The following is a 26,314-nucleotide window of genomic DNA, read 5'->3' as shown; positions in this document are numbered from 1 at the left end:
GAGTGAGCTTTACATGGCAGTGAGCTTCCTGTGGTCTTACTTTGTGTAATGATTTCATACTCTGTGGACCAAGGATGCCAGTACTAATTTGTCCATGGCTTTGCCACCTTGCTGCTTCAAATTGTGCTTGGGGGGTGGGGAAACTGCCCTAAATTCAAACCTATTCTATACAAAGCTCACTGCCATCAAGGCTCCTTAAACATATTCTATAGCTCCTTTTATGAAGCCTTAAAGAGGGCAGAGACAAAACAACCATCTTAGATAGGAGATCCATCGGCAGGAGGCCAAAATGGAGTCATTAAAAAACAAAAAAAGAGAGCAACAAATGCTGGAGAGGCTGCAGAGATTTTGGAACTTTTTTTTTAAAGAGCATTTTATTCGGGGTTCTTACAGCCCTTATAGCAACGCATGCATCAGCCGTGTCGGGCACATTTGTACATGTGTTGCCATCATTATTTTCTGAACACTTGCTTGCTATTTGAGCCCTTCATTATCAGCTCTTCCTTTTCCTTCCCTGCCCCCTCCCAGTCTCATGATCCCTTGATAAATTATAAATTGTTATTGTTTCTCCTGAAAAAAAAAATGGAGTCAAAGATTCACAGCCACGGAGCTAAATACACACAAAGGAAATCATTACAAACTCATGACTGGTCAATTCATCCTCTCCCCTAGTCACAGGTGAGACTACAAAAGTGGGGAAAGGGCCATGATTGGGATACTTACACAAAGATTTAAAAGCTTGTAGGATTGGTTCTGGGCCTTGGACCACCTGGTCAAGTGGTGGGCAGGTTATGACTCATGACCAGGAAACCCTGAGTCATAGCCACCAGGACCCCACCTTTTAACTTATCCTGGCTACTGGAAGCAAATCACTAAGGACGGGGTTAAGCCAGTTCCCCGACTCCCCCGTGCAGGCCCAAGGGGGCAAATCTCTCTCAGAACTCACCTGGAGTTGCACTCTACTTTCAAATTCACTCTCCCTCAGGGCAAAGCTGCCCGCTCTAGGCTTGCCCTCAGACTCATCTAAACATTAGCCACATTGAAAAGAAATCCCAAATTTAAGTATCATTTTAGACTTGGCTTAATGGCAGAAAAAAGTATGTTGAGACTCAAAAATAGCTTTTAGGGTTCCCACTGTAGATCATAGCCTTCCACATAGCATTCAATCTCAAATCATAACTCTAATCTTGGAAATAGGGGTGCTATAGGTGGAGGGAAGTGTGGCCCACTGGTTAAGCACTTACTTGATAATAGGTTGGACCCACCAGCCACTCCATGAGAGGAGCAATCTCTGCTTCCTGAAAGATTTACCACCTTAGAAACCCCCTGGAGAAATTCTGCTCTCCCCTATGGGTTGATGTTGTTTTAGGGGAGGAGACCCAAATTTAAATGTAATTTATAGAGATTTATTTATTAAGTTTTAAATAACACAAAGATGAAGACAAATCATCCTGATGAAGACTATGAATACGAGATGTCCACGGATTCAGGGTTTATGTTGCTAATTATAGAAGATGGAAAACAAAAGACATTACAAAAGCATGATTGGTGGCAGATCAATTCATCACAGTTGCAGGTTGGACAGTAGACGTGGGAACGCAGACCGTGACCGGGTTACATGCTCTATTGTTTACCAGTGGGGCAGGCCTCCAACCACCATAGTCTGGGTATAAATGGTAGCCATGGGACCCTCCCTAGTACCCCACTTTCCATTAAAGGTGTTCCCAGTTCAGTTCCCAAGGGCCAGGGACATCTCAGCAATCCAATTTCTAAGACACTCTGCCCTAGCACAAAGCCTTTGACATCTGTGCTCAATGGTCAGAAAGAGCACAATGGAGGCTGAATCTGAGTGCAGACTCAAAACAGATTTACAGCTCCCCCTGTAAACCATCGCCTTTTGAAAACCTAATGCTTAAAATGTAAATCCCCAAACACTATGAGTTTGATAATGGGTTTGGCGTGTGCGTGTGCGTGTGTGTCTGTGGAGGGTAATGAGCCTTGGCTTTCAAGCTCTGAGGAAGGACAATTACTGCAAATAGATTTCCTCCATCCAAGGAGGAGCAGAGGGCAGGATCACCAGGTTTTCCTCCAAAAAAAAAAAAAAAAAGCTATTTTTAATAATGTGCAAAGGGAGTTCATTACCCTCAAACACAGTAGTGTAATAATGTTGTCATTATTTACTGCTATTGTTGACCATGAAACTTAACGACACTGACAGTTGAGCGATTAGGTCCTGTGCTGGGGAGGAGTTGAAAGAGGGGGAGGGGACTGGGAGCTGAGACGGCGGGCAAGAAGGAACTACACTTCCCAGAATACCCCAAGAGCGCCCACGCCGCTGCCGCGGCGCCCCGCCCCTTTCGCCGACAAGCCCGCCCTGCCAATGAAGTCACAGAGGTGACGTCACGACGTCCAGAGCGAGGCTCGGGTAGAGAGGCCGACGGAGCGGGAGTCGTCCGCTCGTCTTGGAGGCGGCGAGGGAGTCGGGAGAGGTCGAGCAGGCGCGCAGCGAGCGAGCCGGAGCAGGCAGGAGGGAGCGTCGTGCGGCGCGGCGGAGCGCGGGGGCCGGGCCGCGGCGGACCCACCGCCGGAGCGGGCCAGCCAGAGCCGGGCGCCGCGGGTCCCCACCCCCACCCGGCCGGACAGCGCTCGGTGTCCCCGTGCGAGGGGCGGCGGCGGCGGCGGCGGCGGACAGGACCCGACAGGACCGCAGGGTGGTGCCATCTCCACCGAGGCGCCGGCGCGGCCGCGGGCTCCTCAGAGCCGGGCCCGGGGCCGGTGACAGACGGGCCGAGGAGGGGAGAGAGGCGGCGGCGGCGGCGGCGACACCATGTCATCCCCTAGTCCGGGCAAGAGGCGGATGGACACGGACGTGGTCAAGCTGTATCCTTCGTGGAGGGCGATCGGGCAGCGTGTGGGGGGCGGCGGGGGGTGCCCAGCCCCCCTCTGAAGCCCAGCAGGGGCCCCGGGGCACCCCAGGCCACTGTCCGAGACTCTCCTCCCGCCCCGAGCGCCTACGGCGGCTCCGAGGCACCTTCCCGGAGCCAGAGGCCTCTCAGCTCCCCCTTTCTCTGCAGAACCCCGAAACGTGCGTCGTTCCTCGCGCTCCTTGCACCCCTAGTACCCGTGACTTCCCTCCCCGACGTTGGGAGGGCCTTTTATTTGAGGGGGGGGGCAAGCCTGGCCACCGCGCTCTCGTCCCCAGCACCTCGCAGCCCACCCTCATGGTTTCTCTTTCCTGTTTACTCGCTTTGGATTTAGGGGCTCGAGGTAGACATTCCCGAGAGGGCAGCCTCTCCCCGTTTCTGGAGGTGCCCCCGCGCTCGCAATGCTGCTTCACTCGGAGTAACTCGGGTGACCTCCTTTATCCGTAATTCCGGTCTATTTTTAGGAAGGGAATCGGCCGCGCCGGGGCCTGATTATTTTGAGGCTTGGGCCGCTCCGAAGCTTTCCTCCCCCCGAGAGAGCGCTACCGTCTTTCTCCCTACAAAGCCTGTCCCCCCGACAGTTGTGTGTGGCGAGCACCCCCAGACCCTCCCGCAAAGGCACCCTCCATATTGTGACTGACAGCCGGGGTGGAGGGGGGTGGGGTGGGTGGACGGAGGAAGGGGACTCCTGGACAGAATCGTCCCCGGACTCCCTAAGCCAACTCCTCCTTTGGAGGGTAAGCTTCTTGGGGAATCGTGACAGCCGTCCGTTTTGGATCCTTACACCCCAACTTTTTAACAGTCTGGAGGTAGCGCCTCTTCACCCCCCTCCCCCCACCCCAGCCCACCTTGAGGGCTGTGGTTTGAGTTGGATCTGGGACTGATAGTTGATTAGCCAACTAGAGATTTTTGAGGACTGGATGATCGAAGAAGGGTTAGTTTAGAGGGTGTGGGGGGGAGGCAGTGAGGCCAGAGCCCTGAACAATTTATTCCTGGGTGTGTGTTGGGGGGCTGTGAAAAGCGGTTAAAACATCCTCTCTGCCCCCTGCTGCGCTCCCTCCCTCTCTCCCCACCTCCCACCATTTCTCTGGGTTGCGGGGTTTTGTTTATATAACTAGTTGTTTGGCGAGATTCTTCAGGTGAATTCCTTCGGCCTGTGATTTGTTGCTCAAATTGACTGGCTGGTTTGACCCCTTTGGAGAGACCCGTGGTCACGGGCAGATGTTTCACTTAGGAAATTGGCTGAAGTTTTTTTTTTTTTAGAAGTACTTCTTTATTTTTGTTTTGGGTTTGGCAGTGGGGGCTGGGAGGGAAGTTGCCTGGGCAAGAGGGTTTTTAAAATTATTTATCTTTTCTTCTTTTCCCAATCTTTGACGCTATAGGCAAGGAGGTTTCTCCCCTAGTTCAGGGAAACTTGAGTAGACATTAGGAGCCGGAGATAAACTTTTCAGGTTCGGACGTAGACGGTCGAATTTGAGGGTGGGGTTTGGAGAGGGGAGCGAGTGCTATAAGCAATTACAGATCCCCCCCCCTCCACCCCCCCCAGCTCGGCACAAGTCGCCCGCCCTGATTTGAGTTTTGCAGAGAACCCTTGCTCTGGGTAATGCCGGCGGCTTTTCTTGGGGTTGAAGGCAACGGCTGGCTGTGAGGGGACGTTTTACACAAAGCAGTGTGGGGGTTTTATTTTTTTTTAGAAACGAGGAAATGGCCGGGCCGCTGCATCCTGAGTTTTTTGTATCTTGAATTGAGAGTTACTGTCACACCTAATGCAAATTTCTACCTAGTGTTTAATTGGCTGGGGCTGGGAGGAGGGGTGGTGGTGGGGAGAATTCCAGCTGTTTCTGATCAGTGTCAGCTTCTCCCATTATGTACATAGAGGCTTCTTTTATTATTTTTTTTGAAAAGAGCGAGGCAAAAGGGTGAGGCCTAACTTGACCTGCTGCCTTGTCAGTACAGTGCCTTTTGTTCAGTTAGTAGTTGTGGCATCTAGAGTGATTACCGCATCCAGGAGTCTGGGGGGTGAGGGGGTGGAGGGGAGAGGAAAACAGACAAAGAACAGCGGGTGGCTTCCCCCCATTCTCCCCCACCCCCAGCGGTTGATTTCATAGTTTATTTTTAGTAGGAAGATGAAGGGAGGCCGAGATGCCCGGGCCCTCAGTTCCCTCCCCACCTTCCTTCCCCATCTCTGACAAAGGAAAGCCCAGGCTTGGAAAGCTCCGATCCGAAGATAGGCGGCCGGGGCCCTGCCAGCCAGAGGTTGGACAGTGATGGGGTGGGTTTATTTGCTGCTCCCCTGGAGTTTGGAAGTTGCCATTTTCAGATTTCCGTGCGTGTGTCTGTCTGTCTGGTGGGGGTGGAGAGTCTGGCCTTGGCCTCCCCTCTCGGATGGATTCCCATGAGTAGGCCCAAATAGAGCCATCAGTTCTTGAGTAAGTAGATGAAACTCTTACCCCCCCCCCAAAAAAAAAAAACAACACAACCCAAATAAACAAAAAGCCCAGCGAAGGAAAGACCCCTGCAGCCCGCTTCGGACCGGTGACATTGTGTGAAAGGGCCCGCGGCCCGGGAAGGAAGATGGTGGAGAGGAAGTAGACAGCAGAGGTCTGAAGGAATGTGCCTGCTGCTGCTGGCCCCGCGCGCCCCGCGCCGCCGGTTTCTTGGGGTGGGTGGGGGAAGGCTGCGAGCCGGTTCTGGGCCAGCTCCGGTTTCAGCCCACTTTGGGATGGGATGCCTCCTGCCCAGGGGGGTGGGGTGGTGGCGGCGAGGAGGGAGCCAGGAGGACGGTCACTGGCCACTGTCTCCCTGCGCGCCCCCCACCCGCCTCAGGTCGTTGATGGGACCCGGAGTGTGTGTGGGGGGCGTGTTTCTTTTGTGCTGGGCTGCGTGGAAGAGAGCTGACCCCCAAGTTCGGCGGGGGAGCTAGTGTTTTGCACCGCTGCACTTGATAATCTGCAGGGCGATTAGGCTCTGAAACTCTGACTCATTCATTGTTTCTCCCCGGCGTTGTGCAAACCTCCCCAGGAGCCATCAGCGGGGACTTCAGGGCCCTGTACGTGTGCATTCCCCGCCCCCCCCCCAATCGACAAATCAAAACGGAAAAATAAAACCCCACCCCAAACCGTGGGGCACGGCACGGCCCGGGCCGGCCTCGTGTGGCCGTTGTTTGCCCAGGCAGGTCGCTGGGTGAGACCCAGCAGTTGCCAGGCTGGCCGCCGTGGAGGTTTGTCCTGCCCGCCCGCCTGCTTGGCGAAGGGCTGAGCTTGTCAGCAGACCCGGGGAATAGGCAGCGTGATTTGCCCTAAAGGAATACCGGTTTAAGTCCCCCCCACCCCCCAGTGCCCTGCTCAGATTACTCCAGGTGCCTCGAGGAGGCGGGGTGGGGTGGGGGAGGGGCGGCGAGCAGGGGAGCGCTGCCTGTTGCACCGCCCGGCCGACCGGCCTTTACCAGTGCTCTGTGGCCCTTGCCGAGGGCTGGCTGTAGCGGCTTGTTTTGGAAAAGCATTTGCAGGCGAAAGGCCGCAGGCACAGCTCCTCGCCGCCTATTGGCTGCTCTGTTACTACCCGGAAACGGAGGAGGGGTGGAGCCAGCAAACAGCTGATGGAGTGTGTGAGCAGGCGGCGTGTTTATATACAAAAGAAATGGGGGTTGGGGAGAAGCGATTCCGGAGCTGGTGTGTTTGATAGGGGTCCGAAAGGGAAACCTGGCCATATCAGAGTACCAGAATGCTCAGGCATATTTCGATTAAACTAGAAACGCGGGTCTGAAGCTAAGGAACCGGGCAGAGACTATTCGTTTTTGGGGTGGGATTTTGCAATTAAATTAATAATACCAAGAGTTTGAAGAGGTTCTCTTTTTTCAGAGGGAGGGCAGTGACTTGGAAGAGAGTGCATTGTTTTGAAAGGGTTTGATTGGGTTGGACTGGCACTCGGGCAGGGACTGATAACGAACTAAATCAACAGCAAGAGAACTGGATCGAAGCCCTTGGTGTCTGCTTCAGAGTTTCCGGAGCTGCCTGTCTGCAACCAGCTCCTTCCTCCAAACGTTTTCAGACTCCTTGTACCAGGCCTAGTGCTAGGTGTTGTGGGTCAGTTGGGAAACATTAAGTGTGGGTGGTCAGAATGCTTACATAATTAGCTTTTTAATTCCTTAAGGAAAAAAATGTTTAAACCAGAAAGGACAAGACTGCTTACCAGGTCAGCACTGCGTGCATCACCTTGCTTTTGAATAATTGGTGTTCACTTTTAGAATTGACTTTTCTAGGAATGGGAAGGTTGGGGGCGGGGTGAGGGTTAATGAATTTTAAGGAATGAGATGTGTCTTTGAGGATCTTGGGCATTACTTAAAAGATATTAAAAACCCCAAATAAGCAAAGATGAAGATGTTTAGCTGTTACCTTCTGCCTAGTATTTTTTCTGTTCATCAGAATTCTTTTCTCCCTGATGTAGTCTGTAACTCTTCAGTGTGTTGTGTATCGCCCCCCTGGGGTAGATAAGCCAGTAAGCCTGTCACAATCTCCAGGGTCTGGGAAACAGTGGCTTGCCTTTTTATGACCTGGGACCTCTGTTGTAGGGTGGTGGGCTGGAGGATCAAGGTCTTGAAGTCTTCAAAACCAAAGATTTGGCAACTCCCAATGTTGCAATTTTGTCATCTTAGCCTAGATTTTGGTGACAAATATAACATATTGGTACTTATCTTGGTAGAGCAGGAACCAGCATGAGTAAGCATACACAACTTCAGAATATCTGGTTCCTGCAGTGCAGTTCTAGTAAATGACACACAAACTTAGAAATTCGGCTTAAAAGTCCCTTACTATTATTGGTAGGCATGCGTTAGAATAACCCAGGCATACTGATTTTCAAGGGATTATAATTTTCCCAGAACCCTGATTGTGTGTGTGTATAAATACGTATACACACCCAGCACGCACCTACATGAGTTGGAAGCAACTCATAGCAGTGAGTAGTGGGAGAGATATAAATATATCATGTATACACACTCATACCTTTTTTTTAATTTAGAATTTTGCTCAGTTTTAACAGATTTGATGCCTTCAGAATCACTGGATTTTTAGGCAAGCGATTCAGACTTGCAAAAATGCTTGCAGTGTAATAGTTTGTTACCTATAGACCTACAAAGTGTTCACTTGAGTAAAATAGTGAGAAAGTTGAGTAGGATTATAAGGGCAGTCAGCTAGTTGAAGAAGGTACTCCATAAATGGAGGCCAGAAAACTGTCTCAAGCCCACCCCTCAAACAACGGTTTTCAAACAGCTCACTCCCTGGGGAGTTTTACCAGCAGATTGCTGGGTTTTGCCTACCCCTGAGTAGTTTTTAATGGTAGGCTTCCTGTGGGCCTGAGAATGTGCTTATATAACAAGTTCTCGGGTAAAGCTGATGCTGCAGGGCAAGGCCTTTGAGAACCACTGTCCTCGGACTCGTGGTGGAGGTCCCTGTCCGTCCCCCCCGCCCGCCCCGTATGTTATTTTCGACACAGTGGCCCTACTACATCAACCCTTTCTGTGCATAATGCTTCTGCAGCCAGTCCTTTTATGTGTGGCTATGCCAGTGATGGGATTCTCCACCATTTCTCTCTGGTAAAGAAGATCAAAGTGAACTTTTTTTTTTTTTTTGGTGTAAGGTTTTTTGTGTCCTTTTGGGTTATTTCTGCTTCGCAGAAATTTGCTTTTTGGGTAAAGAATATAAAACACTTGAGTGAAAAGACAATGAAAATCCACGAGGCCTCAGGCTCAGCAGGCGCTTGGACTTTTTCCTCTGTGTTGCTTCAGCAGTCAGCCTGGCACAGAAATGACTTCTTGTTAGTTTGAACTCTTTTGTTACGAAATGGCTTGTTTGACTTTTTTTGTGTGTGTGTGTGCATTTTGGGGTGGTATTGGTGAGTCTCAAGTCAGGTGCCTGAGTCAGTTCTGACTGTCCCTGATAGTTTAAACCCAGGACTGTCATTTTGACTGAAGCAGACTGTTGCATCTTTCTCCCACAGAGGTGCCGGATGGATGTGAACTACCTACTCTGGGTTAGAAGCCCAGCACTTAACTAACACACCACCAGGACTCTCTTGATCTTCAAGTTCAGGGATACTTTTGCTCATTTTATACTGCTCGTAGGAGTCATGCTGCATATAGGACACTATGTAATAGAAAGACCTGTTAGATCTTACAGATCTGATTGGCAAGGGCTACAGAAGTGGTTTTGATAGTTCGGCTTTTGGGTACCAGACTAATCCGCCACCCCCCCAAAAAAAACCCAAAAGCAAAAACACACCCAAAAAATATAAAAACCAAACTCACTACCATTGAGTCAGTTCTGACTCCTAGTGACCCTGTAGGACATGGTAGAGTTGCCCTTTTTGGTTACCAAAGACTGTAACACTTCACAGGTGTAGAAAGCCTGGTGACTTCAAACTGCTGATCTTGCAATTAGCAACCCATCATGTGTCATCACTACACCACCAGGCCTCCCTTGGTAGCATACAGTGAAGGGCACATTTCAGGTGGTCAATTTGGTGAGCTTTGAGCTAAGTATGAACCATGGGGCCCATCACCAAGGCAAGAAAATGAACAAAGCCGTCTCCTACAACTCTGGTTGCTCCTTCGTAATCCTCACTCCCCGATTCCTGTCACTAGAGTGCATTTTTGCAGAGTCTGACTCTTCTTGATGGTAGGTTCTTTGATTCAGGATGATGAATGCGTTTCATCCAACTGGTTCCTCGGTTTTCCCTTCCCTTCTATTGCTCAGTAGCATTCCACACTGTGCTGTGGGTAGACCATTGTTTAGGTGCTTTGTGGACCCGTTCACCTGTTGATGGACACTTGGGCAGTTCCCGATCAGGGCCACTGCAGATGAAAGCTGCTCGGCGCATTTGCAGGGACATAAGCTATCTTCTCTCCTGGGTAAACACGTAGGAGGACAGTAGTTGGATTGTGTGGTAGATGTGTAGTTAACTTTTGAGAGGTAGCTTGAGTTTAGTTTTTTTTCAGCTGTTGCTCTGCATTGCAGACAAATTGAGTGGCTAAACAGTGGTTTCACGTATGTGTTTTAAAGCCCTCCCTCCAGAGTGAACGCTCCCCTCCCCTCAAGCACTGGATTCTAACCTCCGACCTCTCCCAGCTGTCTCATTACATCCCCACTTGACACTCTCCCTGCTTTGGCTTCCTTGGAAGTCTTCATGTGGCCTGGTGTCTATCTGCCTTGTCCCATCATTTCAAATTGTTGGGTTTTTTTTTTTTATGTCTGTTTTGCTTTTTAGCTAGTTCCCTTTGTTGAAGGTTGGCACCAGTTTACGATTTTCTGCAGAGGTCTGAAAAGTACCTAAAAAAAAAACCCCAAAACCAAAAACCCTCAACAAATGCACTACCATGGAGTTGATTCTGACACACAGTGACCCTGTTGGACAGGGTTAGAGACTAACCTTGTGAGTTTCTGAGACGACTCTAAAGGAGTAGAAAGTCTCATCTTTCTCCTGAGGAGTGGCTGGCGGTTTCGAACTGTTGAGCATGCTGCCCAGTGGTAGCACTGGAAACAGCCGAAGAACTAGTATGGCGTGTCTCCCCCATCCATGCCTGCGCTCACACAACACACCTTCCTAGAACCTTGCTAAAAGGGAACCTTCATGGAAAAAAATGTATCCTTCCTTGTTTTGAATTCTTGGCAGCCCACATTACTTACTGGAGCAATTATTTGGCATTGGCACAGTAAAAATGTGGCTAATATTTGGTGATAGTGTCAGTCACATTCTTTTGCCTAATTCCAGGCATCTGCATTTCTATAATGTAGATGTTGACACATGTGTTGCTTAAAACAAAAAATTTAACAGTTTATACCTCACAGCTAAGCCCTTTTCAGCTTGGCTAACAAGGGCAAAGGTCTGCTAATGGAGGCTGCTGTCGAAGACAACGATGGTCTCCATGAGGACCCTGCTTCAGGATTCGGAGTTGGACTGTGCCCTGCACATGTGCTTGCTTGGGTCTATTTGTTGCTGTTTTTGCATGTTTTATAATGTGGCCTCAGCTGTGTTTGTCATGCTCAGCTATCACCCTCAAGGTTCCTGAGCCTGCATTTGAGAACATGCTTCTCTGATGACCCCAGTGTACTTGGAGTGCAGCATGGACACAGAAAACTTGCAGAGAGAAGACTGCACACTCACTGCTAACCAGGGTTAGTTTTTTAAGGTCTGGCAGCTAGCTATGTTTCGTTTTTTTTTTTGTCATTGCTTTTTTTTTTTTTAAACAATTTATTGGGGCTCATACAATTCTTTTCACAGTTCATACATATACATACATCAATTGTATAAAGCACATCTGTACAGTCTTTGCCCTAATCATTTTTTTCTCTTTTCTTCTTTTACATTTTATTAGGGACTCATACAACTCTTACCACAATCCATACATATACATACATCAATTGTATAAAGCACATCCATACATTCTCTGCCCCAATCATTCTCAAGGCATTTGCTCTCCACTTAAGCCCCTTGCATCAGGTCCTCTTTTTTTTTTTTTTCCCCTCCCTCCCCATTCCCCCCTCCCTCATATGCCCTTGGTAATTTATACATCGTTGTTTTGTCATATCTTGCCCTATCCGGAGTCTCCCTTCCCCCCTTCTCTGCTGTCCCTCTCCCAGGGAAGAGGTCACATGTGGATCCTTGTAATCACTTCCCCCTTTCCAACCCACTCACCCTCCACTCTCCCAGCATCGTCCCTCACACCCTTGGTCCTGAAGGTATCATCCACCCTGGATTCCCTGTACCTCCAACCCTCATATGCACCAGTGTCCAGCCTCTGTCCTATCCAGCCCTGCAAGGTAAAATTCGGATCATGGTAGTTGGGGGGAGGAAGCATCCAGGATCTGGGGGAAAGCTGTGTTCTTCATCGGTACTACCTCGCACCCTGACTGACCCATCTCCTCTCCTAAACCCCTCTATAAGGGGATCTCCATTGGTCGACACTTGGGCCTTGGGTCTCCACTCTGCACTTCCCCCTTCATTTAATATGATATATATATACATACATATACATACATATATACATGTACACATATATACACGTACATACACACACTTATATCTTTTTTTTTTTTTGCATGATGCCTTGTACCTGGTCCCTTGGGCACCTCGTGATCGCACTGGCCGGTGTGCTTCTTCCATGTGGGCTTATTTGCTTCTGAGCTAGATGGCCGCTTGTTCACCTTCAAGCCTTTAAGACCCCAGACACTATCTCTTTTGATAGCCGGGCACCATCAGCTTTCTTCACCACATTTGCTTATGCACCCATTTGTCTTCAGCGATCCTATCATGGAGGTGTGCATGTTTCGTTTTTTTATTGTTGTTTCCCCCAGCTTCATATGAATTGGGTGATAATTTTGCAGAGCAGGTTAGTTTTCCATTCAATAATTCATACACATTTTGTTGCATCTCATTGATTGCAATCCCCCACAATGCACCATCACTTACCCACGTCTTCCCGGTAGTTTCCTGTTTCTCCTCCTCCTTTGTCAACCCTTGTTGCCCTTTAGATCTTAAACGGTGGGTTATTCTAAGGAGATGTTGTTGCCTCTGACCCATAACTACCCTATGAATAACAGAACGGAACACTGCCCAGTCCTGCACCATCCTCATAACTTCCTAAGCCTGAGTCCATTGATGCAGCCACAGTGTCACTCCATCTCATTGAGAGCCTTCATCTTTTTGCCTCCCTTCCACTTTACCAAACACAAAGTCTTTCTCCAGAGACTGGGCTCTTGACGACATATTCAAAAGTATTTGAGATGAAGTCTTACCATCCTTGCCTTTAAGGGAGCACTCTGGCCTCACTTTTTCCAAGACACCAATTTGTCCTTTTATCTGTCTCCAGCACCTCACCTCAAATGCATTGGTTCTTCCATGGTCTTCCTTATTCAGTGTCCAACTTTCACATGCTTATGAGGAATGGAAACCACCACTTGTAAGTCGGAATTCCATAGACCTGCCTATTGTTTGGCTGGAAATCGGGTGAGTTCGTTTCTAGACGAGAGCGTTGGGAAGGGTCACAGTGGTGTGACTTCCACCAGTCTCAGTAAGCCTGGTCTTTGTTGTGTCGCGTTTTGGTCCATGGTTTTCTTCACTTTATCCAGGACCTTCAATGTGACCCTTCCCAGACTGGTCGGTAGTGGTGGCTGGTCATCCAGTTCTGGCCTTTGGGTTCCTGTCTCTGATCATCACTTTGCTTTTTTAGCGAAGGAGGTTAAGGGCCCAGTTGAGAGTGCTGGCTTCAGAGGAAGGCATTTTCCCTTCTCTACTGACTTTGGTGAACACAAGGGGTCTTTGTCGCCTACTCCAAAGGTCCAATGTCTCTCGGAGATAGCCATATGTCTTGCCATCAGCCTTCCCCTGGCTCCAAACAACTCACAGTACAGGGACTCTGTATTTGAAGGATGGGTTCCATATCCTGCTCTTCTTTCTTGGTGGTAGTAGACTGCACCCTGGGTTTGGTGTTTAGTTTGTGGTGGTTATTACAAAGGAATCCTGTTGGCAGTGCAGGTGAGGTATTAACTGCTAACCACAGGTTGGCAGTTCAAACTCAATGCTCCAGGGACAAAGATGAGACTGTCTGTTCCCATTAAGATTGACAGTCTTGAAAACCCTCGAGTCATTATGTAGAATTGACTCTGTGGCAATGAGTTGTTGGTTTTTGGGATAGTGGGGATTGGTAAGGCCATGGCTGAATTTTGACCTTCGATATGGGAAGTCTGAGCACTCAGCCAACATACCTCATGTGCAGCCCCAGCCCCCATCAGTGGAGGTGTGTGTTGCTGGGATATGCTAAACAGATTTCAGGGGGCGCTTGGGGGCTAAGAAGAATGGCCTTTGGCAATCTTTCCCAAAAAATGGGAGAAATTCCAACCACGAACAACCTGTGGGTCACCACGGACCACGTTCTGTGAGCCATGCATAGACCAGCTTTGTGGTTATTTTCTTTGTGTTTTGGCACATCTCCAGATGCCTGAGAAAGTAAGCTTCTCCAAAAGCTTCAATCTGTAAGCTGGGCTTTGTGTCTGCTTGTGCCTGACAGGCCCCAGATCCAACAGGGCCAGGGAAAGTGCTACGGGGCAGTCGTCAGGCTAAGGATGAATGAAGGCCCCTGTACCAAGGTAGGCAGTTGGGCGGTGCTTTGTTGCTGCTCCTTTGGACATGGCTTTGCAGAGGAGGCTCTGTGAAGGTGCAGGTTTGGTTGGACTTAACCACTCCAGGAAGGCAGCAGGTATTGATGGTGGGTCTGCTTCTGGGCTCACAGGTGGTGCCTGGGAACTAGCTGTAGGGACTTTTTATCTAATGGACTGGGAATGAATGGACTTCTTTAGTGTCTTCTCAACCTTTGAGTTTCTAACTTTCAGAGCACTTTCGGGGGAGTCATTATGTATGAAAGTAGGAAATTTCCTGCATATGAAATTGTTATTAAGGCTATAAATCAGGCTTTCTCTTTTTCGTCTACAGCTATGTGCTTCCTGTTTTTATCATGTATTCTTTCCAAGGTTTCTTGGTGAATTACAAAATCTTAGCTGAAGTAATATAAATAGAAAGCTAGGTACAAAGTATATCTGGCTCACGTTACCACGGAAGCAGTTGGGTTACCATTCAGTTTAGTGGAAATTGATGTGTTTTCTTCCAAATGGTGCCCGTAAACTTTGAGGACCTGGATTTGGCTTCTAAGTTGGTTGGCTTTGTTTTGTGCAGGCAGTGTCTGTGAGGTTGGTGGGTTCAGAATTCATAGTGAGGTAAGCGTTTGCTTGCATTGCATTGCCTGGTGGTCCTGTCTTCCTTGTCAGTGGGTGGGTGATTTGGGGGTGTCCATAGGAGATCAGCAGGCGTGATTATGACCTTGCCACATACTTCTGGATGTTTAGTGCCCTGTAGCAAGTCTCTGAATCTAAATCTGTAAGTAAATCAGAACCTTTTAAATTTCACTCAACGGAAAACTGGGTTGGCTTTTTTTTTTCTCCTTTCTTAAGCAAATGGTCACTTTTATGGCCTCTCTCCCCACCCTGAGTGGGTGCTGGCTTAGCTCAGGGCTACTCACAGCAGTTTCCACTCACTCCTTTTCACCAGAGATAGAGAAGTATACAAACTAAGTATACATAGCAAGCAAAGCTTTTCATGAAGTCAGTGATTTCAGTAGTATTGCGAAGCATAACATCTTAACTCGGCATATATGCATATTCAATTTCCATAACACAGTCAATCGATGTACATGTATATTGGCTATAAGCGCATGTTGAAGTCTCGTGATGTCACACAGACAGGCACTACCAGAAACATCTCAGATTCTGGATTACTTTTTGAGCGCTCCAGGCTCAGAAACCTTTTACTGTTGCCAAATTTTCACAGGCCCCACATTCTAATACTCCACCTCTTGTGATATCACTTCCTATAGTTTAAGAAACTCTGGATTAGTTCCTCTGATAGCATCCTGTGATATAGCTCTTGGGCATTGGGGGCTTTCTTTACAAGTGATATTTCCATTCCAAAGGATGAAGACGGGTGGATGTGTTTTGAATGCTTGTTCTCTTTCTGACAGAAGTTTTAGCTCTATGTTAACTCAATAACTGATCTTAATATTGACTTTTAAGTGTGCTTAAATCATTTTAGTACAACGTAGTCCGTGTTTGATAACAGAATTATAGATAAACTAGACAACACTAGTTGGCATACTGAGCATTTGGTAGCTTCCCAAACGAATGCATTGCGTTCTCCGTTGCCACTATCTCAAAAAGAAACAATCTGATATTTGCCTTTGGTATTCATTTGTGTCCTTTGAGATGAAACAGCACGCTGTTCAGTTAGGTTTGTTTTTATGGGGGACAGAGAGGAAGACCAGCAAGTCCAGTGTGACCTTGCTTAGCCTCTGCCTCGCCTTCTAGGTACTGAATCTTTGAGCCATTTCCGTGTTTTTCCCCTTGCCTGCGATTCAGCTCCAATGTTTAGCCACGAGGACCAACGGGCTCATATCACAGATCAGTGTATATTTTCAGTTGTTTCCTATGAATGTTCTTAGCTCCTACATTTTGGATTCATTTTTAGGAATCAAGACGAGAATTAACTCATTGGCAGGCAAACACCTTTAGATGACTAAGTTTGAGCATACACACCCCCACCCACCCACCCACCTACCTACCTATTGGCTACCATTCCATTGAAATTAAAAAATTAGGAGCAGTTGTGAAGTCAGGCCTTTTGAATTTTGAAGTATGTATGCTGCTTTGGCCTGTTTCATTTTGTGCCTTAGGTCGTTTATTTATCAAGCTCAGATTATGTTAAAAATGCACCCCAGCCTTCACCTGTTTGGTAGCCTCCAAAGTAGAAACATCTGGCTGTTCCCTGCACCTGCCCCAGCCCTGTCCACGGAAGTCCAGAGGATTCTGCCACCCTGCATCCTCATGTGCGCTTCTAGTCGGCGGGGATGGGGTGGTATGCAAGCTCCCCCATTTCCCGTCAGTTTAGTCACAAGAGTGACGTTTGAGCCCATGATGCAGAGTGACAACTGCAACACTGTCAACTCCTGTTTTTCTCTTTTTAGGTGATCATGTGTATTTCTCTCTTTTTCATAGACGTATCTCCAGTGTTTAGACTGGGCAATCTCGATGGATTGTAAAAGATACATGTCCTATCTTTTCACTCATGTCTTATTTTTCTATTTGTTTAATAGGAACTAGAATTGGAAAACAAATTACTTCTTTAGGATTAGAAATTAATGTATGATTTAAGGCTTTTAAAGTCAGGGTTTATTACTCATTTGGATGAAGTGTTAATGATGTCAGCAAGTCCGGGATGTTTTCTTTCTTACATGTCATTCTCACGGGGTCCTGTCAGCGCAGATGACTTTGTCTTGGTTGAAGGTCGCCTTCCCCAGGTGTTTCTCAGGCGCAGATGCTGGCAGGGCTCTGGGACTCCGAGAACACCTGGAGATGAGGAAATGCAGATGTCCCGGCAGCTCACTGAAGGTTGGAGCTCTCCACAGTGGAGATTAATAACTGGATTCTCCACTGAACAATGAAAAGTAAAATGCAGAACAAAATTTTCTCTAGGCAATGTTCAATGAGGCCTTCCGAAATGGTTTAAGGAAGAAAAAAAAGCAAAAAAAGAAAGGGTGGTGGGGGTGGTGGGGCTGTACTGGCGAGCAGACTGTAGCAACTTTGTATTTATTGTGGATAAGAGAAAAAAGAGGTCAAGGTTGAAACAAGGAGACTGCTTTTCATCTGTGACTTAAAAAGCCATCTCAGCGCCTAGTCATCACAACTCTCATAGGGGGGAAAAGACTGTCGACCACCTGTAGCCTGAAGCTGTTTTGCTTAATCCCAGGACTGGAAGATTACTAAGAAAACCTACGGAGGACCTCGTGTGGGGGCTTTCGCCGAATGAGCCCTGATGGTGGTGCTGGGGTGGTGGGAGAAAGACTTGGCAGACTGCTTCTGTTGGAAGGAACTCCTTGGAGACCCTTGAGGCAGTTCTCCCCTGGCCGGGAGGGTCCCTGGGAGTCAGACCAGGTCAGGGCAAGACAGGCTATAAAGGAGTGTTTTGGGCATGACTGCTCAGACTCGAAATCTTGGGGTGCCTGAGTTTTATATGCCCTGTCAGTTTCAAAGACAGGCCCTCTAAGAGTACTTGATGGGTGGAGACGGTGAATGGCTGCTTAACATCTGACATACTTAATCTACCTGACATTCTGTTGTGTTAGCCATGAGTTTGCATCTGCTTGATGGTAATTAACAGCAGCCCCTTTAGAAGGTAAAGTAGGGAGTGTGGGAGTAAACTGAGTCAGATGCCGGGCAGGTCCCATCCAATCCACTAGTACTGGAAATACTTTACCTTTGTAAGAGGGGCTTCTCATAGTGTCCGTGGTAAATGGAATGAAAGAATGATGGAATTTTCCTGCAAATTTTTGGTAGCGCCCCCCCCCCTTTCTTTAAACACGCTTCAGATACTTTCAAATAGACCTTTTACAGAATTATTTGCCAATGTTGTTTATTGTTCTCTTACCCTTCAAATGTTTGGGGTTTAGTTTTATTTTGCATTATAATTAAGTTTTATCACTTAAGACACTTTGGCATGTATGTATAAAATCTTTTTGTAAACTTACTATGATTTAAATGGAGGGGGCTTATATTTCAGGCCCTCATTTTTGTATTCAACAATGTAAACAACTTATCAAACCTCCTCCCAATTATATAAAATTTTTAGGTGCTTCATTTTGTCAAAACTGAAATGATTACCCTCCCCCCCATTTGCTTAAAGTTTTTTTCTGAAATTATGGGAGAGTTTATTCATTACAGTGAGTTAGGGGGTTACTTACATGAAACTCCATTGTCATTGAGTCAATGCCAACTCAGAGACCCTACAAGACAGGGTAAAAACGGCTCCAGTGAATTTTTGAGACCGTGATTCTTTTTGGGAGTAGAAAGCTCTGTCTTACTCCCACAGAGTGACTGGTGGTTTCAAACTGCTGGCCTTGCAATTAGCAGCCCAACACGTAACCACCACCCCACCAGACTCCTACATACATGAAATGAGTCATAAATTGAAATAAATGCAAATAAAGGCCCTGCTTTTATGACACATTCCAGAACGGTTGTCTAATAGGGGTATTGGCCATGGGGTTTTATTTTTTAAAAAGAAAAGACCAGTGTGGTTTTTTAACTTTTTTTCCCGTTTGCTCAAGCACTTGATCAGTTGCTTTCACCTGTATTTACAAAGCAATCTGCAGTCTCCTTTGTTTTATTATTTTTGATTTGTTAATAAATTGGCAAACAGAAGTGTCTCAGATATTTAGTTTGTGCTTGTATTTGTGTCTTACTGCTTCATGTTCTTGTAAGTCATTCTTAATCGATGGATGACTTGTAGTCCTTACCTGAGTCTTTTTCTAATAAAACCACCCAAAAAATGACTAAACAATGATGGAATGATTTTATAGAAGAGGACTTGAGGTATATATAAATAGCTCTTCTCATTTTATGCTTTTGTTTTGTTGGAGTTTTTCTGCCTTGCTTGATAGCTTCTGACAAAGACGCTTGCTTGGGCGGACCTGGAAGGTTAGAGAAGGGTGGCAGAGTTGTTAGCACAGAGAGTTCCCGCCTCACCCAGTGTTGGGCCACCGAAGTTGCTGATGTTGTCATTTTGTATTTATCCAGGGACATTGCTGGAAACTTAGAAACCAGTGCTGGTCTATGCCTGTGCACCAAACCTCCCCTCTGCGTTCCCAGGATTGCCTGTGCTCTGCTCCCTGAGCCAGGCCAGGATGTGGCACTGCAGTTGGTTGACATGTCACCTCCAGTCTGGGTGGCCTTGCCTCACTTTCCCTGGCTTTGGCACGTTTTGAAGAGGGGTTAAGCCATCATTGGGCTTGCTAACCCCCAAGGTCGGCAGTTAAGCCCTCCACTGGTGAGGAGAAAGATGAGTCTGCCTGTTGCCATAACGATGTACACACAGCCTCTGACACCCTGTGGGGCAGGCAGTTCTGCTCTGGCCTGTGCGGTTGCTGTGAGCCAGATTGGACTCAGAGGTGCTTTGTGGTTCGGGTGTTTTGTGATGTTCTGTTTCCTCAGGGTTAGACTGGGGTGTTGGGAAAAGGAAGCCCACAGAGGTGAAGGGCCCTGCTCGTGGCGTGTCAAAGCTGCCACGTCCACATGGCACCACCTGATCCACTTGGGTAAGGCCGTGTGTGCTGTTAACTGCGGTAGAACCTGGGACAGCCGGGACTTGCCTGCACTGCCTGTTTTTTTCAGTTTGTCCCCTTTGACGGGGCAGCCTTGCTTCTCTCTGGCTTTCTAGTAGTGGGACGTATTTGCATTTTCCTCCTCTGGCAGGTTTCTGTCTTACACGAGTTCTTTCCTCCTGGAAACTGCTTTGGAAGTAAGCAGGTCCTCAAGTCTAGGGAGAGGGATTAAACACCACCTGGTGAGGAGGGCAAGCCCTGGTGGCATATTGGTCAACACATTTGGGTTGCTAACCTCTGGATCAGCAATTCGAAACGACCAGCTGCTCTTCGGCAAACATGAGACTGTCTACTCCTGTTAATAGTGTCTTGGAAACCCACAGGTGCCATTCTACTGCCCTGTCTATGAGTCACTAGGAGTCACGTTGACTCAATAGCAGTGAGTTTTTTTGGGTTTTTTTGGAGACGAGCTGGTCAAGACATGGTCCAGGAACACACAGATTCGGTGAGCATTTTATTTAGTAATTAGCCTGGCAAGTTGAAAATTTCCAAAATGTGGCTGTTTAGACATGGAGTAACTTTTATGTGTGAAAATGAAGGTAAACTTTGGTTGAGCTGTAAAGGCTTTGGAAATCATGGAGAACAAAGGTAGAAATTGAATATTGATGCTAAATAGCCAGAAATAGAATGGCAGTAAATCCCTGAGTTTGAAGCTGGTGGTTTGAATGTATATGGTAGTTCATGAGGACTTGGTTTTGGAGTGGCATATGTCTCAGAAGGGTTTGTCACCAGCTGTCTATTGGTTTAGTAACCCTGATGGTGCATGTTTAGACCTCTGCCTTTCAATGCTGCCAGCACCTGGGTGTCATGTGGGGGTTGAGTCCAGAGAGTGACACTTGAAGCCATCTTACTGGCTTGATGGCTCTGGGCAGGGGTTCAGCTGGTTTCTTGGGTACCTCTGCCACCCTGTCAACCCAGCTTTGCTCCTGCTCTTAGATTGGCCTGTCCGGAGGGTGGTCTTTAGTGACCGTAGCAGGCATGGGCCCTTACTGGCAGCCAGCATTTGCAGATTTGCTTTTGCATTAAAAAGCAAAAATCCTAGTAACAAGTTGTTACTACGTACACTGAACTTACCTTTTGTTCTTAACTCTACATTTCAGATTTCCTGATAACTGCTTTCTAATATGCTATTTTTCATTCCAGAAGGTTGAAGTTTACTTTAGTAGCATCCCTGTCTTGAGATAATATTGTTAGGTGCCATTGAGTTGGTTCCCACCTGTATTGCCCTGGCGCACAACAGAAGGAAACGCTGTGCTGGGTCCTACACCCCCCCTCACACTTGTCCCTGCGCTCGAGCCTACTGTTGCAGCCATGATGGCCGTCCATCTCGCGGAGGGCCTTCCTCTTCTTTGCTGCCCCTCCACTGTACCAAGCATGGTGTCCTTCTCCAGGGACTGATTTCTGCTGACACCATGACCAAAGTATGTGGGATGAAGTCTCAACATCCTTGTCTCTAAGGAACCCTTTGGCCATACCTCTTCCAAGACAGGTCTGTTTGTCCTTTCAGCAGTCCCTGGTACTTCTGAGTATTCTTTGCCAGCACCACAATTCACACATAGTAATTTTACTTCCTATTCGGTGTATAACTTTCACATGCATGAGACAATTGATATTAGGACCCATTTATAATACATGAAACGTGCCGAGAGCTTCTTAAAAATAGCAAGTCCTTACAGTGAGGAGCCTGGAGCTAAGGTTTCTTAGGCTCTTAGCCCTAGTAACACAGGTAGGTTTGCAAGTGACCTCAGAAGTATTCCGGGAACACCTGGTGGTGGGACATTAGGCTCTAGTATACAGGCAGGTCCTGGATTAGAAACACGTTGAATGTGTACGTAAGAACAGTTGGGTATGGCCAAGTGTGGGTCTCAGTATATACCATACCTTCTGTGCATAAACAACAACATTAGTATGCAAGCATCTCTAACAACATAGCACCACAGTGTGATGCAAACAACACACGTTAGGCAGGTCTTGCCCCACAGTGTGCCCTCTAGTTTTCTGTGTACAGTCATGTGAGTTTGCAAATTACTTACGTAGACATGTCACGTGTCACATGCAAAAACTTAAATAATACTTTGGTGCCCATTGCAAAGCAGTGGGTGTCCAAACCCCGGTACTTAGCTCAGATTTTTAATACAATAGACTCTTTGGGGGTTGGTTTGTAGCTATGAGTTGTAGGTAGGTCGTTGGTGACCGAGGGGCTGCCTGTACTACAGGGTTTTCCCCGAGGCCTGTGTCCTCGCATGGAACAGTGTGGAAGCCACACTGCAGGCGGGGAAGCTTTCTCAGAGTGGGCCCACAGTTCTCTCATGCGCAGGTGCTATGTTTGCTTTTCCATGTACGTGGCTCACTTTTGATGTGTGAATTGGGGTCCTGAAACTATCAGAATCACACCAGTCCTTTAGTCTTTCTGCGGGGAGAGTCTTTGCTGGCATCTGAGATCAAAAGAAAGGCATTTTCTAAGGAAAGTATTGATTACATCAGAGAAAGAACCAGTTGAACCTTCTGAAAAGTGAAATACCTGGAACTCGTCTAAATCACGGAGTGTGTTAGTGCGTCGTTCTGTGCTCGATAATGGGTTTCACGTTCCACCTTGTAAATTGTGAAGGTGGCCTTTACTTGAGGCCACCAACTTCTTCCTCTGCCCACGACTACTTTGAGGACCATTATTACCTTATTTTCCAGCCCCACTCTGAGAGAAAAAGATTTTACTTAAATGTGTGTTGTTTTTTAATCATTTTATTGGGGGCTCATGCAACTCTTATCACAGTCCATACATACATCAATTGTATAACGCACATTTGTATATTCGTTACCCTCATCAAAACATTTGCTCTCCGTGTAAGACCCTGGCACCAGCTCCTCATTCCCCCCCCCCACCCCCCCCATGAACCCTTAAGAAATGTTTTAACAACTCACACATAATGTAAACACTTACATGTGACCTATTTTCAGTTGCTCAGAATAGTGGGGGAAATATTTTTAAAGGGCCAGCTATTTAAAATTTCATTTTACATGTGAAAAAATTGAGGCTTCATATAAATGACTTGTTCCAAATTGCAAGGCATACGTGGGGCTCAACATGGATGTGCTTTTTTTCTCCAAAGCTGGTGTGTTTTCTGCTAAGTTTATCTTAATGTCTCCAATTGATTTTAACAGTGAATACAGGAGGATAGTGTTTTTCCTTTTGTTTTCCTATTTGCCATTTGTGTGCTTCTTTAAGGAGGAGACGATTTTTGCTCCTTAGGGTATTTGCAAATTCCTTAATCATTTGAACCCTCTACTATAGAGGTTCCAAAGTGGTGGGGCCTTTAGACCTCGGAGCCCCGTGATACTTTGAGAGGAACCATAAGTCAAAGCTGGTTTCATCCTACTGGTGCTATTGGGTGCAGTTGAGCTGGTTGGACTCAGTGACTCGGTCGGTATATATCCTCCTCACCATCGTCACTGTGTTTGAACCCATGTGGCTTCCACTGTGTCAGTCCATCTTGTTGAGGGTCTTCCTCTCTTTCCCAACCCCATAATTTACCAAGCATGGCCATCTTCTCTAGGGACGGGTCTCTCCTGACGACTTGTCCAAAGTACGTGAGATAAAATCTTGCCATCCTTGCCTCTAAGAAGCGCTCTGGCCATACTTCTTCCGAGGCAGATTTGTTTGTTCTTTTGGGAGTCATGGTACTTTCAGTCTTCTCGCCAGCACCACCATTCAGATGGATTCTTCTTCAGTCTTCCTTAATCGGCGTCCGACTTTCCCCGTGCACATGATGCAGTTGAAAGCGTGGCATGGAACAAGTGAACCTTAGTGTGCAAAGTAGCTTCCTCGCTTTGAAACGCTCTGAAAAAGAGGTCTGTGCGCATCAAATTTACCCAAGCACTGCGTCCTTGGGGCTGGTTTTATGAGCACTATAGTGGTAATTTTCTATCTGCCTTTTTGGTGTATTGCGCGAAATCAGGGAAAACCGGTCACCTCAGTGTGAGTCAAAGCAGCACCAACCCTCCTGCCCCCCCCCAAGAAAAAGCAGCACCAAACTGTCGTCGTCGTAATCATTACTACCGTACACATAGTTAAACATTGTGTATATGTGGCGGGTCACTATGAGTCAGGTGACCTGACGGCGGTGAGTGAGTGAGTGAGTGAGTGAGTGAGTGAGTGAGTGAGTGAGTGAGTGAGTGAGTGAGTGAGTGAGTGAGCGAGCGCACCAGTACCACTTACACATGTCCTTGGTAAGAAGTGAAGATAATTAACCTGTTAAATTTGACCCTCGGTACGTGTCTTTTCCGTGTTTTGTGCAATGCATTTGAAAGCACACATCCATTGCCTGGGCTGCACTGACATGTGAGGAGGATTTCCAGCAAGAAGCATTAGTGTGGTTCGGGGTGCCAGCTGAACTAGCTGCTGTTCCATGGAGTGTCATTTGTACTTGAAAGCATAGCTGACAGACTCTTGATTGTTCAGACATGACTGTGTGGCAGACATTTTGTCAAGAATCAACCGTGATCAGGCCCCTTTAAGGAAAGAACTGGTAGAACCCATAGCCAGTGACAAGATCTGAGATGGAGAGGGAAAGCAGGATTTGGGAAATTGGGCTCTTGGCCATCATGTTCCTACCAAAAAGCATTTCTGATAAGCTCAGTGATATTTATTACATGAGACTTTTGGATGATTGATGATGATATCAACATTTAGGCGAGCTATGTTAAATCATATTTTCCAAATTAACAATGCATGAGAGAAAGATCCTACTTAGCTGAACACCCCATTGGAAATGTAAGGCTGACTCATGACTTTTTTTACAGCAATGTGAAATGTTTATTTCAGATTTTCCAAAGACTTTGAGATTCTATATTACAACCAGCTCCTCAGCATCTAGTGCTGGGCAGGCTCTGATGTGGTATCAATGAAGGATGTCCATAATGACCTGAAAAGGCTATGGAAGAACTTCTCTCTCTCCCAGCACATCCAGAGCAACCCAGTGGAACTGACTGAGGTAGATACAGTAGGAGAATCTGGCAATCTGTTATCATTAAGCATGTGAAAATCATTAAAAAGAGTCATTCTCATTAAATTGCTCTGTAATTTTCAAAAAAATTGATGTCTGTTCACAAATACTAGGTTTGTTCTTACTTTTACACAAACTGATGTTTTTCATTAAGAATGTGAGAAGTGTTGATAACTACAATCCATGGAAATAAACCTACCCAGGGTCCTTCATAGTTAAAGTGAAGGGCCACTGACCAAAAGTCTGAGAATCACATTTCTATCACATGTAGGTTGGAAGAGATGCTGCGGGTTTGGTTTTGTTTTTAACCTGGCCTAGTGTCTACCATCATAGAAGGTTCCTTAATAAAACCAGTATGGTTTTGGATTATATAGGGAATCCTGTAAGTACACACTTAGCAAAGAAAGAAAATTGGTATTGTGTGAAGATACCTAATATTTTTTATGTTGGTAAAGGTCAAGTTTACATCTTTTTAAAACACCCCGCCCCCTCCCCATCCTAACATCTGTGGAATTGGGTTGTCTTGGATGGTGAGTCGCCCTTGAATTGATGGCTGTTCTCTGTCTTGGGCAGTAGTTGAAATAGTGGTGTTGTGTAGATTTGCAGGGTCTTCTCGCTGAGAGGAGTAAACATGGTAGCTAGCAGTTCATTTCTGGGGTCCAGGACATGCTGCACTGGCTGCCATTCTTTATCGGGCACTGAGTTGACGCCAACCAGCTGACAGTGGGCCCACTGTGGGAATATTCCATTCATTAAGCCATTACTATATTCCAAGCCAGAAGACTAGAGTCTTCCCATGCCAGTTTTATGACTTTACTACATCATCAGAGTACCAAAGGCTATTGAAAAGCCTTCCCTGTGTTCTCCAGGAATAGCCAACCCTGAGCTATTTAAGCAGAGGTTTCAGTTCAGCTATTTTCATTCAGAGCTAGAAAGCACATGCTCTCACTCTTTAAGCAATATTAGAAGGATAAAGTTAAAATGGCAAAGATTGGTAAAAACCTGTGGCTACGTAGTTGAGAAAATGTTTTTCATAGATTCAAGACTTTGCTATCAACGTAGGATTTGAATGTACTGTTGTAGCTGTCACTTTCTTTTAAAAATTTCAGCTGTGTATGTAGACTGTACTTGAAGTGAATCTATATTCACTGAATTCATTCTTAAAAGAAGGCTAGACCACGTGGAGCCCAGACTGGCATTCACTGAATGTGTTTATGTCACATAAATTGTAGAAAAAGAAGACGTCAGTAAAGATTTCAATTGGCCATCATTCTTGGAATGTATTTGATTCATTGGATTAGGAAAGAACCCTTTCGATTGGAACCTGTATTAAAATCTTCGTTAAAATAGATTAGCACATTGTCCTGCCCTTAGGAAATGCGTAATGGTGATTGGACCCTAAGGATTAAAGGCCAGAGACAGGGTGCTGTCATTGTAATAACAGTGATAAGAACAGGGCCTGCCGCCAGTGGTGGCGCGGGGTTAGCACAGTTTAGGAGACAAACACACTCTTCTTTATTTTTGCTAAATACCACTGTGGAATTGAAGTTTATAGATAGCACAACAGATTTTAAGACCTTCCTTTTGTTTCTCCGTTGGACATGTGTTCTAATCATTTGCTCAGTTAAGAGTGC

At 46.7% G+C, this 26,314-nt stretch overlaps 1 protein-coding gene across 1 annotated transcript in view; it reads left to right on the top strand.

Annotated features, from left to right (window-relative positions):
• Positions 1–2,410: 2,410 nt before the first annotated feature.
• The window catches only part of UBE2H (ubiquitin conjugating enzyme E2 H), a 93,699-nt gene continuing 69,795 nt past the window's right edge, over positions 2,411–26,314 (top strand). Inside the window, exon 1 of the mRNA XM_075558658.1 lies at positions 2,411–2,880. Coding sequence (XP_075414773.1) covers positions 2,828–2,880 — 53 coding nt within the window. The 5' untranslated portion in view covers positions 2,411–2,827. The remainder of the gene's footprint in view (positions 2,881–26,314) is intronic.

This window comes from Tenrec ecaudatus, chromosome 9 (assembly GCF_050624435.1).
Source record: "Tenrec ecaudatus isolate mTenEca1 chromosome 9, mTenEca1.hap1, whole genome shotgun sequence".
Taxonomy (NCBI): Eukaryota; Metazoa; Chordata; class Mammalia; order Afrosoricida; family Tenrecidae; genus Tenrec; species Tenrec ecaudatus.
The sequence above is the reverse complement of the archived record's forward strand: the minus strand, read 5'-3'. Positions and strand labels throughout refer to the sequence as shown.